At 29.8% G+C, this 19,295-nt stretch overlaps 1 protein-coding gene across 4 annotated transcripts in view; it reads left to right on the forward strand.

Annotated features, from left to right (window-relative positions):
- Nucleotides 1-473: 473 nt before the first annotated feature.
- Nucleotides 474-19,295, forward strand: part of LOC106464487 (mitochondrial Rho GTPase 1-like) — a 47,439-nt gene continuing 28,617 nt past the window's right edge. For all 4 annotated transcript variants that reach the window (XM_022392214.1, XM_022392213.1, XM_022392215.1 and 1 more), the window contains exons 1-10: nucleotides 474-599; nucleotides 3,929-4,015; nucleotides 6,202-6,342; nucleotides 10,318-10,361; nucleotides 12,300-12,353; nucleotides 13,505-13,615; nucleotides 14,155-14,205; nucleotides 14,431-14,532; nucleotides 15,469-15,510; nucleotides 17,420-17,476. In XM_022392214.1, the coding sequence (XP_022247922.1) occupies nucleotides 3,964-4,015; nucleotides 6,202-6,342; nucleotides 10,318-10,361; nucleotides 12,300-12,353; nucleotides 13,505-13,615; nucleotides 14,155-14,205; nucleotides 14,431-14,532; nucleotides 15,469-15,510; nucleotides 17,420-17,476 (654 nt within the window). In that variant the 5' untranslated portion in view covers nucleotides 474-599; nucleotides 3,929-3,963. The remainder of the gene's footprint in view (nucleotides 600-3,928; nucleotides 4,016-6,201; nucleotides 6,343-10,317; nucleotides 10,362-12,299; nucleotides 12,354-13,504; nucleotides 13,616-14,154; nucleotides 14,206-14,430; nucleotides 14,533-15,468; nucleotides 15,511-17,419; nucleotides 17,477-19,295) is intronic.

A 19,295-nucleotide genomic window follows, 5' to 3' on the forward strand; every position in this document is an offset into this window, starting at 1 on the left:
GTATAGCCCGTCAAAAATGACGGGTGTTAAGAAAACTTTATAAAACTACTATAAGTTAACTAATAAAAATTATAGGAAGAAGGGATCGTACACTATAATTCAGAACGTAATAATAACAGGTCAGTTTTAGTGAAAGGAGGCGGATGGATTTCGTGATTTAACTAAACTGAATTCCACTGTTATAGTGTAAAGCCCGTCAAAATTGACGGGTGTCGAGGAAACTCTGTATAGATTCTATAAATCAACTAACAACAGGGCCCCTAGTAGCACAGTGGTATGTCTGGAGACTTACAACGCTAGAAACCGGGTTTCGATACCCGTGGTGGGCAAAGAACAGATAGCCCATTATGTATCTTTGTGCTTTACTTCAAAACAAACAATAGATAGCTTTTAAGTAGTTTATCTAAAAAGCAAAGATATTTTAACCCATTCTCGTAATAACAGAGGGCGCTAGTCCTTGAGCGAGTAAGAGGTCGAAATTTTAGGGTTCGTTTGATCGCAACTTCGGTATCGTTAACTTTTCAATTGACTGATGTTGAAAATTATATAAAGTGCCTAATCTTATATAATTTAAAGAGCACCGGTGTTCAGGAAAAAAGGTAAACAGCATTGCGATACTTCATTTAAAATTTTCAGAAAAATCCACCTTGTTGTGGTACTTGTTTATATTTAACATTATAAACTAATCCAGAATCGTTTCGTAGGTAGGCCTAAGTAAAAAATTCCTGTTGCTGAATTAGTGAGTTACTATACTAAGTTATAAATACTAATTTTCTGTATATCAACAGACTACGTTATGGTCCTGAAAGTTGAAGTTGGTGCTAGTCTTACAAAGTTTGTGGATGTCGTACTGAGTACAATAACAACATTGTTATTAATGATAATTTATAGTATAGTACAATTTAATTCGTGTCAAAGATTCCATTTCTAATTGAATTATTACTCTCTTTTTGTTTTAATAGTCTTTTTAAAAGTTTTAGAGAATATTGAGTTCTATTCTAAGCCTAAGGCTTGCTTATTAACACATATGAACTTTTTAATTTTTTCCCTCTTTTTTTTTTTTTTTTCGCAACTTGGCTTTAGGTTTTATTCTGTACAAAAATCTAGATTTATTTTAACTTTTAATTTAAACTGGTGAAAATATAATTTTTTTCTATTTTGAAATTATTCAAAGTATAATATTTTTTGCACAGCTAATTGTAATGAGTTTAGACTTAGAAGTTAGTGTGTTAATTGCCATATGGCAGAGTTTTTCAGTTAAGTTTGTTTTCACAAGAGAGGATGCTTAGCGGTATTCATGACCCTGAGCATGCTGTGGGAAATATTGGAATTGACCCGAATCAGTAGATAAAAAAAAATGTGTAAAAACAAAAGGATTAAAGTATCAAAAATAAATAAAATACCAGGACCAAATAATGTTTTTACCAGAGTTTTTGAAAGGTGTTTAAAGATCAGATACTTAAGCCTTTCCTCATTTTTGTTAGGTCAATAGACAGTTGACAGATGCCTGTTATTCCTATTTTTAAAGGTGGTGTTAAGAGTTGCTCTTCAAATTATTGGTCAGATAGTCACTTTTCTAATGGCTAAAGTTGTACAGAGCATTATAAGAGAAGCTTTCAAAAATTATACAGTGAAATTAATTTCATAAAAAAGAACATGGATTCAATGAAGTAAAGGGAAATTTTTTCCTTACTAATCTATTGATGTTTTGTGAAATTACTTATTTTGATGATGGATGTTCTTGGATTTTCAGAAGGCTTTTGATAAGATACCACACAGAATATTAACTATTAAAAAAAATCAGGTTGGTAGGGTTAGAGAAGAATAGTTGATTGGATTTTAGGGTGGCTGGATGAAAGAAAGTAGAAATATTGTTACTAGTGTAGTTTAATCATATTGAATTTTTGCTGTTTTTGTAGTATTAATGATGTGCCCCGGAAGTTGGTTCTTTTTTATATCAATGATACTGAGAGGGGAGTAATTAGTAAATTAGTAGTTTCTTGATGACATTAAACCTTTGAACACTTCTAACTGTATTGAGGATGTTGAGGTACTACGAAATGATTCAAATAAGTTGGTAAGTTAGATAAATATGGTATATTTACTGGACCAGTTCACAGTTATTTAGTAACGTCAAAATGTGAGTGTAATATGTATAATATCTGGTGCTTCCCATGCTTCTGTACATCTAAAACCTTGTGTATTATTTAAAAAAATATAAGTGTAAAGATTACAAGTATTTTGTTGAAGGATAAGTGAAAAGATAATTGTAATTTTAATGGCTAGGACAAAAAATATAAATAATTATCATATTTGCATATCTTTGTGACAAATTCTAAATTAAAATGCTTAAATATCAATAATTAAACCCAATATTGGTTATTGTTGAAAAATAAATTATTTGATATAAAGTAAAACAAAGTTTTAGACAATAATAGAACATATATATTTCACTACTGTTATGGTATGAACTTTTCTGAACTGGCAAACCATAATTATACTTGTGATAATACATCAGTGATATTGTATAATAGTAATAATTAGTATAATTGACCTAATACTATTGTCTAATAACAAGTATAATTATTTCACTACTGGTTGAAAATCATCTTTGCAGTACTTTGATTTGGCAAGAAAGATTTCAAATATATGACGAAGCCTTAGCTTTAAGTTACATATCTCGTGTGGGTGTGTGTATATATATATATATATATATATTGACCAGTCTAAAATCATGTATTGGTGCTAAAAAATCATTAGGATTGAAAGGCTTTTTTATAATTTGAAAATTCCTTTCTGGAATATCTTGGAATTTTAGGATATCACAAACTATGTCTTATTCTTTGGAAATTTATGCTAGGTTATGTTATCACTACCCATTTTACTTTGAAAATGACTATTTTCACAGTTGGATACAAAACAATACCACTGGTGCATTTCATTGTTAAGGGTAAGATTTTTTGGGCTTATTTTCTTGTGATAATTGACTACCAATGAGCATTTTTTACATCAGTTAGCGCTACATAAAATAATTAGTTAATTAAATGACAGTTATATCATTTAATGTCTCAAAAATAATAAACTAGTCCAAATAGTACCATTTTTGATAATTTAGCTATCTAATGATTGAAATATCACCAGTATTATTTTTTTATTAATTCAAGTTTGTTCAGTTTAATGGGTTAATATCATAACTCACAATAATAATCAACTACAGGAATTGAGAATAATCAGTTTGTTGAAAACAGTTGATTAATGAGCCTAACAATTATCCAGTTACACTAATTGTACAGCTTTGCTTACCAGTGACATTTGTATGATGTACACTATGTATGACACATCAACACCACTTAGTAATTTTTTAAGATAAGTTGTTTCTTTTTACTGAAAAGAATTCTTGTAGTAAAAAAAAAGGGGGAAATATTTCCAAAATTAGAAAAAATTACTAGCAATTGTCTTTGTAATATAGTGGCAGCTTGTACTTGGTGTAGGGTTGCTAGCAAGACAAAAATATATCATGCTATAATAGCTTTTACAAAGAAACTGAAGACTGTCCTTTCTGAACAGTGTTGAAAAATTATCCCAAACAATATAAAAATACTGCTTCTGAAATTCACTTCATTGTAACTTGTAGTTTGGTTATTACATATGTTAACTACAGACTTGTATATGTATGTTGCACTTTTTCAAATTTTGATCAAATGTGCAGAATTTTGGCAACTATTTTGCCTTATTGGTTAATGTGATATTTTTTCATGATTTTTTTTTATAAAAAATAGTGACCAAGCATTATTTGAATTTGCCTTCAGTTTTATATGATAATATATATAGTTTTTAACTTTTTAAGATATGAATACATGTATGCCATTAAATTTAAAGTTTTGAAAGTATTTTATCACATTTGAAATTATTTAATTTGATACTTCAGATTTCCAGTCTGATTTTGCAAGAGTGTAACTCAGAATGGGTCGCTCTAATGGAAGGAGGGATGTAAGGATTCTTTTAGTTGGTGAACGTAAGTTTATAGTTTTAATGTATTATTTTGTGCAAATTTTATTACCTTACATTCATTTTGAGCCTATAATAGATTCACAGACATTTAGATGTAATATAAATAAATAATTAATGTGTATTATCTTTATGCCTACGAGTAATTGGAATAACTTGTAATTTTCATGAAACCTTAGTGTTTTACTGAGTATATATAGTTGACACTATATATTTTTCGTGTGTAAATAAACAGTATTAGCTATTGTGAGACTTAAGTTAATGTTTTTTCCACATTGAAATGTGAAAAAAAAACATAGTACTATTTTTTTAAGTAGAGCATTTTGTCGCAGATCTCTCTTTAATATATTTAATACATACCTTAACCACATGACCTGATACATTTGTATACTTCATGTTATGCTACAGAAATTGTCAACCAAAATGTACATGCTGTTTTAGAAAGTATTCGTCTAACCAAGTCTAGGATAAGGGAAAACTGACTTAGGCAAGTGAAAAAAAAATTTTTTTCACATTAGTTTTGCCTGTTCATTATTAGGCCAAAATAATTCCTGTAACCTGATTTTTTTAAAATACAAATCAAATGTTAGTATTGGCTTTTTTCTTTAAAAAAATCTCTGGGATGTGAAAAATATGGTTGTTGAAAGTTGTATAGAATTGTAGAACATATGAATCAAGTGAAATCGTGAATAAATTAAAAACTGGCAGTTTGATAACTTGAATAATTTAATGTTCTTCATCTCACTATGATCCAATTATTAATGTAGCAATTGGAAATTAGCAGAATGTAATGATTAGATTATTCAGGTTAGTGATCTGTTTTTATCTTATTGTGTTTGCCATGTGTTGTTCACAAAATCGGGTAACTTAGAACATGATGTGGGTCCTTCTGGTGCACATTATATAATATTTACTATTTACCAATGAAATTAATTTGGCCATTAAATTTAAAACAACATTCATAGAAAATACTTTTATGATTGTTGAAAAATACTGCATCCCATTTTATATTTAAAATGCATAAATATATGATTCCCCTACACCCATACATAGTTTAATTAGCAATGTGCATGTATGGCCAGACAGTAAAATATAAACAGCAATGGTGAGTCAGAGACTGTTGTTCAGTACAATGAGAGGAAAATGCAAACACTTAAAAAAAATATGGATTTGATGCATATAATATGGTCAAAATCTACACACACACATATCATATTGGCCCAATTGTAGAAGAAAAATTTTTTTTTTTCCCTTAACAAATACTTGTGTTTGACATAAAATACCGGTAAAAAGAAAAATCAGTAAGTAAAATACAGTCTGGTATCATACATTTGTGTTGATTCATTATATATTACTCTACTTGACATCTGGTATTGTAAACTAGTTTTTAATAGCATTTATGATTATCAGATATTATTTTTATAGACATGTTATTCATTCTGACTGTGGTAAATGCTTTAGTTCATAAACAAATTATTTTATGATTGAAGTGTTAGTTTTGAATAAATGTGTTAAAGTCATTTGTTCTTTGTTTCTTGTCTCATACAGGCAATAGATGAGTCATTTAAGAGCTTGTTTTAAGATGGTGGTAAAAGTACTATTTTCACAACTTTCAAATTATGATGATAAGAGAACAAAAGTGTGAGGATAAGTAGAATAAGTACACATTAAAAATGGAAAATAGTACCTGCTTGATCTACAGGATGAATAGCCCATAACTTATGTCAAACGTTGTTAACTTTATACATACAAAATACAGTTATATCCCCTTACATAGCTTTTCTATTTGTTTTAGTTGAACATGAATAAAAAAAGTGTGAATGAAAGTTAAGGAAATGAGGTAAACAAAAACCTTTTCCAAAATTATCCTTTTCTATAACAATAAATAAATTTTGTGAAACAAAACTTTCTATTAATTTCTGTGTACTCCATGTTTGTTAAATGATGTAGCTTTTGTGTACCATACTATATTTAAAATGTAATTTATGGTTTTATGTTAGACACTAAGCCGCACATGAATATTTGTGAAAATAGTTTAAAATAATAATTGTATGTTGTTGTTTTTTGGAAAGTTTGACTGAAAGATAAAAAAGATAATTTTGTAATTTGACATGCTTTTAGTTTATATGAAATAATAATTTCTTTGGATTCATCAAACTTCAGCTCAGTTATTTTTTTATTATTGTTATTTAGCTGGTGTAGGAAAGACGTCTCTAATCCTGTCGCTAGTGAGTGAGGAATTCCCTGAAGAAGTTCCTCCTCGAGCAGAGGAGATAACTATACCAGCAGATGTGACTCCAGAAAAGGTTCCTACTCACATAGTAGACTACTCTTGTAAGTTTTCTCATTCTTTCAGGATTTACAGACTGATGTTTTTTCTAACATATATCTTCCATTAATAATAATTTTGTCCACAGTGTAACAAAAAGATAAGAAAAGTCCTCTGTCATTTTTTTTCTAAAACAAGTATGTCTATAAAACTGTTGTTTAAATTTTTAACATAAACATAATGAGAGACTATTATGATAGTTATAATTTTTGGTGTTTATAATCAAATTTGTATTATTATAAAGTTCCATATGAACCTTTCAGTTCTGTAACTTACATTGTTTTTTATATAACTTGATCTTAAGTACAAACAAAAAAAATAATTTTAAGAAAAAGACCAAGGGAAAAAAAAAACATTTTAGATAATAAAAGACCAGAAAAATTAAATTCACTTGCATTTTTATGCTTCACTGGCACAAATATCAAACAATGCTTATTTAAAATTAGAGCAGAGGACTCATAAAGAACCTGCATGACCTTTATTCAGACTCATTCTCTGTGCCAATTTGGTCAAATAGCAATGACCATAAGCACACTTTGCAAGAAGCATGACAAAATTTTTTGAGCAAACATTCATTACCAAGTACTAGCCGATAAAGCTGTAACTGTACGATACGTGAGTCATGATACAATATCAGTCAATTTTAGCATAGCAGCAACATGCAGGTTCAGAATCTTGCAAACTTGACATTAAAATTGCAAGGACTTTGAGTAGCATACCGATTATGCTAGTTTCTAACAGAAAGCTTGGGGAATGACATTTTAAGGTAGATCCTAAAGCCACTGGATTGTAGCTCAGCGGAGACACACCTAGAGATCAGAATAAAGTGATGAAAGCTTAGCTTGGTGATATGTTGGTAGAATCAAGTGGATTGCAGCTCAGCGGAGACACACCTAGAGATCAGAACAAAGTAATGAAAGCTTAGCTTGGTGATATGTTGGTAGAATCAAGTGGATTGCAGCTCAGCGGAGACACACCTAGAGATCAGAACAAAGTGATGAAAGCTTAGCTTGGTGATATGTTGGTAGAACAAAAGAAGTTTTACTACAATTGCGGTCTTTATTTGTATTTTTCAAAAATTGCAAAAATCTTGCTTTATCTTTTTATATTTTATTTTAATTATGACATTGAAGTATGATAGGGGGAAAAAATGTTTGTAGAACAAGATCAGGTTGAGGAGTGTTAGGCTCAATTAAATAATTTTATACTTGAATCATATCAAGTTTCATTATGTTGATCTAAGGAACTGCTTGGATGGACAAAAATAATAACTGAAAAGGAATGAAAAAAACCATGTATGAGTGAATATAAAACAGGCTTCAAGCTTTATTAAATATAATAAATTAAAATTTCTGATAACAATTAAAAAAATTTAACTTGTTTGTAATTTTGGAAAGGTAAAAAGTTATATTTATTGACAAAATTATACATCAGTGATCGTAAACACAGTGAAACTGCATGTAGTGTTTTTCATACCCAAACAGATAAAAAATACAAGTTTATTGGGAAGCCATAGAAGAGTGTAAGAAAGCAAAAAGTTAGTAATCGAAATCTAAAATAAAGGCAAGCATTTTGAAATGTTTATTAAAAAAACATTTCACATAGGAATGTTTGGTTTCCAAAGCTAAGAATTCATATAAATATCACATATAAGAATGAGACTTTATTTACAGAAACTTCATAATCTGTAGAAAGCTTATCTCAAGTTTCAAAAAGTTTTGTCTAATAGATGAATTTAATATGCACTAAAACAAACCATAGAACAGGTGCATCGAACTCATGCATTCAGGCATTTAAGGGTTAAGCTTTGGAAACTCAGATATAAGACTTGTTTCTTTAACAAAAACATTTTTGATTAAGATTTTAAAGTCATGGAACAGCTTGCCAAATGTTAAGGTGTGTCCAGTTAGTTTGAATTATTTAAACGTTTGTTGAATATGAATATGAAGGGTTACAATTTAATTGATGTTTTAGTTGCATCTTTAAGTGGATGAGGGGTAACATTCTGTCTCTTTGCTTCTTTTTCATGTTTTTATTTAAGAGAGTGATTTAGTACTTACTAAAATGTATTGATATAAAACTAAGTTCAAGACCAGATTGTACATTTGGCTATTGTACAAGAAAAAAGTGTCTAAAATCGCCAACTGGGGATGTTGTTTCTAATGGTTGAAAAGAAAGAAAGCTAGACGAAGAGCTAATCCTCATCCTGTGGCCATTATATCAGTTTTTAGTAAACACAAAATAAGCAGTATGGTAATAAAACAGTTCCTCTTTTTGTAAGATTTTTGATATGTCTTCCTTGATGCTCTTAGTTTCTGTTAGTACAGTAATATGACACAGATGAAAATTTTATATAGGTCAGTAATGAATGTTAGATTTTGACCTGACATTATCAAATGAAGGTTTGAATCTTTTTGTAACTAGTTTTATATTTGGTCGAAAAAACTTTTATTTTACGGGTAATATAAAAATACATTATATAGAACAGTAATAACATTCTCATATATATACACATACACACATAGTTGATGCTATGTGTGATACTTGTATAGCTACATACAGTAGGCTAACTTGCACCCTGCTGTGACCAATTGACTTAAGCAAAACAGATCTTTATTTAACAATCACCATTTCAAGCAGGTTAACATTCATAGTCTATTTAAAATAAATTAATTAAAAATACCTAATAAACAGCAACATAGTTAGATTAAATTAAATATTGAACTTTAACAAAGTGTTTGTTATTTTCAGCCACATTCTTTATTAGTTAGACCTTGGGGAAGTAGTGCGTAAAATTACATTGATGCTCTATTTTCAACTTCACAATTATTAATCTTAGAGTATATTTTCTGTTTCAAACTTACTGTGCTATAATACTTCTCTTAACTTGTACATTAGGCACTCAGTACATTTTATTGAAGCAATGTTGCTGTTAAACCATAATGTACCTTTCTTATATTTTAAAGAGATATTAGTCTCGTATTAATGTCCATAGAATCTATGCAGTTTCTACCAGATAGTTTTGTGATAACAAGACAAAATCCTTCTCACCAGTGCTTTCATAGGAGTTAAGAAGTGTCAGCTATTTGTGGATCTGTTGTATATCGTGTGTGTGTGTACACATATTGGCATGATCTGATCCCTTGACACTTGTATATAGTTGGGGTAAATGATAGAAATACGAACTAGAAGAGGAGAACAGTTATATTACATCTCATTTAGTATGTGACTATTTCATAAATAATAAACACATGTTCATTTGATAAAGATGAGGTCATGTGATGCCTAGTGATTAATGTGCTGGACTGTGGATAGGAAGGTCCAGAGTTTGAGCTAACGATATGCTGCTGAACATGCTTCACATTTTCACCTGTGAGCACATTATAAAAACAACAGTTAATCCCACTGTTTGGTTAATACTAATTATGTAGGCAGTGGGCTCTGCTGATTGGTTGCCTTCCTGTTGGTCAACAGTCCTAAATTAAGGACAGCTATGTTTGAGACTTGGGGTGTCTGATATGGTCATCTAACTCAATATTACTTATGGTGCTGTTCAGGTCAAAATATCTTTATAAACATGAGTATTTTTAATTAATTGTTTTTACTAAGTTATCAAAAAAAATTTATCTTTTCAGAAATGCAGAATCAGTGGTTCTGTTGATCTGTAATTCTTTATCTTTGTGATTTAAAAAACAATGTTTCTGATGGTAATGTGTTATTTTACATATAAAAAAATACAAAGTGTAAATATTGTCAAGATTTCATTGATCCAGGTGGATTGCATTTTAAATTAATAAATTTTGGACCATTCTGTTTCTACTGTAAGTTTATAAAGTAGTCAATAAACAAACTGAATTGTATGAATATCATAAGTACATACAAAATATTTTTTAGAATAAGCTGATTTAAAATTGATTATTTTTGATGTGGTGTGCATATGGGTTTTTATTAATGTATATATAATTATTGACCACTTCTAGCTCAGGAGCAAGATGAAAATATTCTATTAGAAGAAATTAACAAGGTAAATATGGTTTCTCTAAAATATCCCAAATTGTTATATTCTGCAATCTTTTTGTAGAATCAAACATTAAACCAATTTCCTAATGTTACTTTACTACCACGGAGAAGAATTCTTTTGCTATCAGTGGTGATTGGTGAATATTTCAGGTGATAAATTATTATGACCAAATAAAAATTTGTTTAGTTAGATATTGAAAGCATTGTAATAGGTTTGTATAGCAGTGTAATATGTGTGGGACTTGGAAAGTTGTGGCAGTGAAGAAGTAGAACATTTAACAGTGCTATACAAGACATTCTGACATTTACCGAGATCAAGGCTTAGTTCTTTCTTTTACAAGTTTCTTCAACTTATTTATCAAATAATGTTGTTACTTTAAGGTGTTTATTAAGTATTGTTTTAAAATAATTAAAAATGCTTAAACTCCCTTATTTTTTTTTAAGTTACAATAAAATCAGCTCCTTTTAAATACATTTTCTTTTCAGAATTGAAGATGTGTCAAAACTCCATTTCAAAAAATCTGTGTGAACTGTTTAAAAATGTTTTCTTAAGATTGTGCCAAGAATAAATGCTCCAATGTTCAGTTAGTGCTAGCAGATAAAGTTTAATTTTTCATACTTGGTGTTAGGAGTTTAAGCTGCAATTTTTAAAAAGTTAACAGTACCTTCAATCAGTGCTAAGAGTAGAAATTTGGTAGAAAGAATTAGGAACTTAAAGAAGTAGTTCTCTTTATAGATCGTAACCAATCAGGTAATTGCTCATGTAACATTCCTGTTGTGTGACTTGTGTTCAAAAACTAGGTCAGTATAAGATGTTCACCTAGGGAGTAATTTTTTTCTGTGGTAAGTTTGATATTGGTATGTAGAGCTAAGTTATTAATTGATATAATTGGTTACCTATAAGCACTGATTAGTATGACATCATGTAATCAGTTAATCAAAATTATCATTAAATTGATTAATGTCGTGAAAATAATCAGCTAATCGAAATTAGTATTTCCATTTATTACAACTATACATATAATCACAATATTGATTTCTCATTATTTTTTATTAATTCAAGGTTGTTCAGCTTAATCATTTAGTGTCACAACTTACAAAAATAATCAACTAATTTAAGTTAGTGTTTCTGATTATTACTATTTTTGATTATTTCAGCTATTCAAGTCTCATGAGAATAATAGATTAATGAGCTTGACAATCAATCAGTTATCAAATTTCACTAATCACTTAGCTCTCTAAGTATGTTTTATTTTGCTCAAGTAAAGTACGTTTTAAACAAATCTTGAACCTCACATATAGTTTTACTCTATTTTCTTATATAACACAAATAGCTAGTATTACACTGAAACTTTCTAAAGGAACAAGTCACAATTACATTGAACAAGATGAATCTTAACTAGATAATTTGAACTGTTTTAAAAGATGTTTAGCTAGGAATTATTATCTTTTTTGTTGTTTTTTCCACACATATGTATCATTTATAGGCTTTATTTTAGCCTTCTTAGGGGCCAAAATTCTAAGCCATTTCCACAAATAACCCCAAAATTTCCTGGTTTTCACTTCGGTGATATAATATCTATCTTCCGTTAAACCAGCAGGACAATATAGCATATAAAACACTTTACTGCAACTGCTTTTATTAAAGCAATTCTCTAAAGGTTCGTGTCAAGTCACACAAAGTAAGTTGTTGGTGGTGGTAGATATAATTAACAAAGGTTACACTAGAAAGTATAATTATATTATGTGATTAACTATAACATTTTAATATACAGTACTTTACTGAATGAATACTTGTTATCGTATGCTACATTAATATGTATTCACGGTATAAAACTATCTTAGCTGACTGACTGTACTCTAGGTGAGATCTCAGATGCTCCTTATCCCAGAAAAAATGTTTTATATATATGTATTAGAACTTTTTCTTCTTTTATTTTAGGCCAATGTAGTTTGTGTGGTCTATTCTGTTGATGATGATGACACAATTGACAGGGTAAGCATGCACAGAAATTATATTTCATCCCTGTTTGATAAAAAATATTTAAATTTAAATAAAGTACAAAATGATTCAGTAAGAATCAGGTTTATTGTCTAAAAAAACTTTGTATTATTTAAGCTGTAAAGTTGTTACATGTCTGATTACCTTAAATATATGGTTTTCAGATCGGGTGGTTTGTTAAAGTCACCTTGCTCTTACTCTTAGCCCCCCCCCCCCCCCAGGGTGTCAGTGATAGGTCTGAGGATTTATAATGCTAACAATTCTGTTTTGATACCTGTGGTGGGCAGAGCACAGATAGCCAATTGTGTAGCGTTATGTTTAATATCAAGTGAAAAGGGTCTTCCTCATTTTGTTCTTGAAAGGTTAGGACTGACTGGTCAACCATTTAGGTCATGCATAGATAGCATTTCATTTCATGACTTTCTTGAAAATATCTTGTGGGCAAACAGCTAACACAATAAAAATTTAATAAAACATTAATTATGAACTTTAATAATAATAATAATGAATTAGTAGTATGACTGAACAATTCTTATAAAATTTAAGAGTTTAAAAATGATGCAGGAAAAACAATAATTTTTCTTCAGTTTTTTTCTCATTTATGTTTCGTTAGTGGTTGCAGTATTTGTTTTTCCATAAGGAGTTGTTACAGCACTATTTATGTAGAGTGATTAAAGCATCATCTTTTAGATGTATTTAAGTCACATGTGGTTAATGGGCTAAAACCTAGATGAGGGATTTTATTAAAATCTTAGTGTTTTAATGATAGTCTCTTGGCAACAGCATTGGGTTTTGAATTTGAACTTAATTTTTTTCATATATTCCAGACTTCAAAATATTTCTATATTGGACTAATTCAGGAGCTAAGTTTAACTGTTGTATAGTATGTGTAATTTCTACTGTTATTTTGATGAATCATATTTCAATTGATTTATAAGCCTTTTGTTTTCATTCAAAACTTAAGTTCTGAGATGAAATTGAGGAAAAATAGGTACATGGGTAGATCAAGCTACATAGTAAAAGTGTTGTTATGAATATTATGAAAGTAAAAGCACGTGTATCAAGTTGCATGAGAATCTGTTTTAGTGGGTTATCTCTATAAATAAATGCTGTTCAGTTGAATAAGTATTCTTTTTGTTTTTCAGATTACAAGTTACTGGCTTCCTTTCATTAGAGACCATTTAGGAGAGGATCATAATACACCAGTAGTTTTAGTAGGAAATAAAACTGACCTTGTAGAATACAGTTCTTTGGATGTAAGTAAATATTGTGTTAGTAGAGAAAGTACAGCTTGACTCTGTAGAAACTTTTACAAGTAATAGCCCTTGAATTTCTTAGGAAAATGAACAGATGTTCAAAAACATAAATGCAATATTACAGTTCCATAGATGTAAACAAATATTTTCTGTAAGTGTGATAAAGGTAAAAAAAGAGTTTTTAGGTTCCAGTTTCTTTCATTTGTTTTGAAGAAAAATTGATCATGCATAAGATAATTTTTATAGGTAAGTAAAGAGAGCACTTGGTATTATGTATAGAGCTTAAGATCTGTAATTTAAGAACATTTAATCTAGATGTTGTAAATTTTGAGTGGCTCTTGTAGAGAATAAAATAAACCTTTTAAGAAAGTGTGTGTATGTGTGGACTTATTCTGTGGGAGTAGTGAAAAAGTGTAAAACATTTATTTTAAAGAACACGTGTTAGCTATATGTAGGAAAGAAAAGGTGTACAAGTTACATTTCTATTGAGATTGTATTATGTGATTTTGAAAATTATAATTTTATTTCTAACATTTCAGATGATTTTACCTATTATGAATCAGTTTGAAGAAGTTGAAACTTGTGTTGAGGTAAGATACTAGTGGAAAGAGCTGAGTTTAGCTAAGATTCGTAGTTCGACTTTCTATGTTGTCTTTAAGCATGAAGTTTCATGAGACCTCTGAAATTGATAAGTTTTTTTATTTTAGAAGTTAGATGTCCACTTGACATGACCTAGTGACTGTTTGGATCACAACTAAATTGTTTTTTTCCTGATATTTCAGTGAAATTTAAAATAAATGTTTGTTTGTTTTCAGTGCTCGGCTAGAACTTTGAAGAATATATCTGAACTGTTCTACTATGCTCAGAAGGCTGTCTTACATCCAACAGCACCACTTTATCTGCCAGTGGAGAGAGATGTAAGTACTTTTTTTTTCTTATGTATCTACCTGCTTCTTAAGTTCTTTTTCTGATTATGATTTTTCTCATATTTTTAACTGTTAAGTGATTTGAATGAATCTAGGGTTGCTCGAAACGTTAGTTTTGGATCGTATGGAAAATATAAAGTTAATGATCACTTATTAAAATTAAGTTGATTTTGAAGGATTATTTCTTTATTAGAAGATTTATTAACTTAATTTCTTCATTGAACTGAAAAGGATTAAGTTAGAGATAAATCAGTTGAAAAAAGTTCAGTATCAACACCATTGAGAGGGCTGTCTTTTTATTTTAAAACTATTTATTTGCTCTTGTTCTTTTTATAGTGTAAGTAAAAATATAGTGATATAGTTTGTATGTACTTTCATAACATTCCTGCCGTACCTTTAGGGGTTTTTTAAGTCATGTTTTTGTCTTACTAACTGTCTCATTTTCTTTCATTACAATAATTGGCTAGGAGGTCATTAACCTTTCAAGAACATATGAATGTAATCCTGTTATATGGGGAACCCCTATTTATCCAGTGACAGGTCATAACGGTCTTTAATATTAGGCATCATTGGTATAAGACTCCTTTGTGTCACGTGGATGTTGATTATTTGCTTGTCAAGTTTTATGAAGTTGATTCTCTACTCAATCATGAGCCATTTGAATTCTGATCTTATACTACTAGACTTTTTTTTTTGAAGTATTCATTAAACACTTAGCATATATCATGCATCATAATAGATTAGGAAGCCTGATCAATAATGTCTGGTTGTGATATCAGTGTTGCATATTTCGACCAGCTGTGATTTGTGCCTTAGCCTGCTCATAACTCAGAGTACTTAACATGAATGTTAGAGACAGTACAAAAGTTTAAGTAGATTGTTTTCATACATTTATAAAGAATGGATTTTTTTATTCTTTCCTTTCAGCTTACAGAGAAATGTAAGAAAGCCCTTACAAGAGTTTTCAAAGTAAGTAATAATATAATGTTTCAGCAGGTTTTTCTATGTTTAAGTTTGGTAAATTTGTTTGTTTGTTTGTTTTTGAATTTCGCGCAAAGCTACACGAGGGCTATCTGCACTAGCCGTCCCTAATTTAGCAGTGTAAGACTAGAGGGAAGGCAGCTAGTCATCACCACCCACTGCCAACTTTTGGGCTACTTTTTTTACCAACGAATAGTGGGATTGACCGTCACATTATAACGCCTCCACGGCTGAAAGGGTGAGCATGTTTGGTGGGATGGGGATTCGAACCCGCGACCCTCAGATTGCGAGTCGAGCGCCTCCTAACCACCTGGCCATGCCGGGCCGCTTGGTAAACTTCAATTCTTCTCTAGCATTTACTACCCTGTGTATTTAGTTATTTGGTTAATTTCTTTTTTTTTACCTACTTCTTTAACTCTTTTTCATATGGCTGGGTCAAAGTGCACGTCTCAAGCTCTTACATTTCTCTGTTCACAATTTAATTAAACAAATTTATTATCAATGTGTGCCAATAAACTTGGCATAAAAATTTCTTAATTCCAAAAAGAAATATTTACAAAAATGTTCATTCTTCACGTGTCTATTACATCAATAATACAATTAGAAACACAAACTATACATAATTACAAGCAATAATATAAAATCTGAACCTCCTACCTTTTTCATTTGTTGAGATATCAATAAATTTGTAAGATTTACCAGAGAAGCTCCTCCCATCCTTCTGTCTTTCAAGACAATTATATACTCAAGTGTACGTTGATAATGGAAAAGTTTATACAACCAATAGAAATATTAGAGCCTTCATTACATAAATCTTACAATTCTTTGTTTCTTTTTTGACAGTGAAAAACAGATATTGAGGATAAGTGATTGGTTTATCATGAACAAAGCTGTTGCTATAAGAAATAACAGAATGTTTTAAATCTATTCATAGCTTAGTTATAAACTTTCATAAATTATAATAGTTTTGGGACACTGTTCTGGTGCCTTTTTTGTCTTTTAAAATTCAGTTTGAAAGGTGTATTAATTTTTTTTTTTATAATAAAGTTAGAAAAAAATAAAATCTTGTAGAGGTATGTCTGGGGGGGGGGTGCAAAGTTTGTATAGTTTATGTGTGGAGAATGTGTATTGAATGAGAAACTTTTAATGTGTTCTTGCTATGATTTATTGCTTCTCAAAAATGGATAAACTGCTTCAAGCCGGGCAATAAAACCATAATATCAGAAGAAAAGAGATGTGAAAAGGTTAATAGTTGAAATTGTGAAGATAAATAGTTTGAAGATCTGAAATCAATTATTTGTTCAAAGAAGAAGAAAGGGTATTGTTCATCTTGGTTGACATTTTTCATTCAGTTCACTGTACATTGTAGATATCACAACGGTTAGTGTTAGGATAGACAAAATAAGAGATAAAATGTAGAAGTTTATCGAAAAAACTTTATTAGTTTAGGAGGTTCTAAAGATCATACAAACGAAATATGAAAACTTTAAAATGAAAATAAATATTTTTATTCTCAATATGTAAATCACTTTTCAATCAGTGACTCAATAAAGTCTTTGTAAATTCACACCCAAATCTTTAGTGAAAATGCTTTATCAAAAATTATTTTTGTATCTAACAAACTAGTAATTTTGCTAAAGGCATGTCCAATTTCTTTGAGATACACTTAGTACATTCAGTAATTGTTTTTGTTTTGGTGTTAGAAAATTTTGATTTTGTTTCATTGCTTATAGTTATTGGGAGAGTAATAAGAAAATACTTGTTAAATAACAGTTCATATCACATTTTACTCATGTCTGTTTTAATAATTCTACTTTATTTTTTGTTGTTTAGTTCATACACTATTTCTAGTTTTCTTTTATGCCATCTTTTAAGGAATACTGTGTTTTTTAAACAGATTTGTGACATGGATAACGATGGTTCTTTGAATGACGTGGAGCTCAATGACTTTCAGGTAAGACACTCGTTATTCGGGTGGTTTCACCCCAAGATGCTTTTTGTATACTGGCAGTTTCTTTATTAACTGTTATTAAAATTTTGGCTGGTTAATAGTATGATTACTATGTAGAATGATACTGAAAATGAATTGAACCAAAACTTGAAATAAGTCTACATTATTTGTAAAAGACAAAGCACCAAACTAAATACTTGTAAACAAACATTTGTTTTTTTTTTTTACTATATATGTTTTTGATGTCAAGTGGCTGCTGCAGCAATTATCTGAGATATTTTAAGAGTTCCTGATCTTTATCAATGACTTGGGATCTTAGTTTAAAGAGTATTATTTATTTGTTTGTTGAATTTTGCACAAAGCTACTCAAGGGCCATCTGTGCTAGCTATCCCTAATTTAAAGTAATAGATTAGAGTGAAGGCATCTAGTCAACACCACCCACCACAAAGTTTTGGGTTACTATAATCAAATAGTGAGATTGACCATCATATTATAATGACTGCACGGTTGAAAGGGCAAGCATGCTTGTTGATGGGATTTGAACTCGTCACCCACAGATTGTGAATCGAGCACCTTAACCACCAGGCCAGTTATCAGTATTTGCTGGAGCAGAAAGATACAGGAACTTGTTTGTAAAAGTCCATTTAGCTAGCTGGTTGGAATGTACTAAGTCTAACTAACTGCTTCTAAGAAAGAGAGAATGTTTTGAGAAATCTTCTTACAGCTCTATTTTTATGTAAAAAATATCCAAGACAAATACACAGATTTGTTTTAAAGAAAAGGGAAGATATTTAACTTTTCTAATCAGATTTAACGATACAAAACACTAGATATTTCTTACTTTCCTTATTTAAAGGGTGACAAGTATGAGATTAATTTTTTTGTTTGTTTAAACTTATATATAAAGCCTTAAAAAAGCTTAAAAATTCTTGAACACAGAACTATAAAAAGAACAACCAAAAGTAGAAATTGACTCATTAAACATGAGCAATAGGTGTTATAGTCCATGTTTTGTTAATCATACAGATTTTATTCTAACACTACAAAACTCCTATTTCTGAACTTTTGTTTGGCATAATTATTTTAGGCACAGTTAATGTTTAAAACAAATTTATTTCTCAACATACTGAAATATTATACTTAACCCTATCATCCCAGGTATCCTTTGCTGCACATGACACAAAGTATTAGTGTCTTACATTCAAAATTTTATTAAACTACTTTTTGTTACACAAATTTGAATAGCATGGAATCTTAGCTAATAATCCATATTTTAATAGTATACAAGTTCTAAGTTCTACAAGGAAATATTTTTAAAAATCCTGAATTTCCACTAGTGTGACATGCATGACACATTTTGTCTTAACATGTCATCATCCCTATTTTATCTATCACCTCTCAAAAATGTATGAAATTAAACATAAAATACTCTCTATAAAATTGTTAATGTTCAAACAAACCATAATTTTTATAGCCTTCAATTTTGTTTGCTTACAGAGCTATCAAATAGAAAATCAGACCCCTCCTGCCACATCCTCTCTTTCACAATTCGTTGATAGTTCTCTCTTACATTTCATTATATATTATCTATAACTAATAGAAAGTCAAGGTTTGCACCTATCAAATGTCGTATTGTATAACATTGTGTTCTGAACAGAATATCGTCAATTTCACTCACAGTACAAGATTCATTCCCATGGGAAAGTTAACGACTAGCTTGGATGAATTTGTAACGGCTCTTGTTGCATAGTTAGAAAGACAGAAACATTTTGAAAGGTAAGTGAATTTGTCTACCTTTTGTGTTTCATTAGTCTATATTCT

This window comes from Limulus polyphemus, unplaced genomic scaffold, assembly GCF_000517525.1.
Source record: "Limulus polyphemus unplaced genomic scaffold, Limulus_polyphemus-2.1.2 Scaffold1665, whole genome shotgun sequence".
NCBI lineage: Eukaryota > Metazoa > Arthropoda > Merostomata > Xiphosura > Limulidae > Limulus > Limulus polyphemus.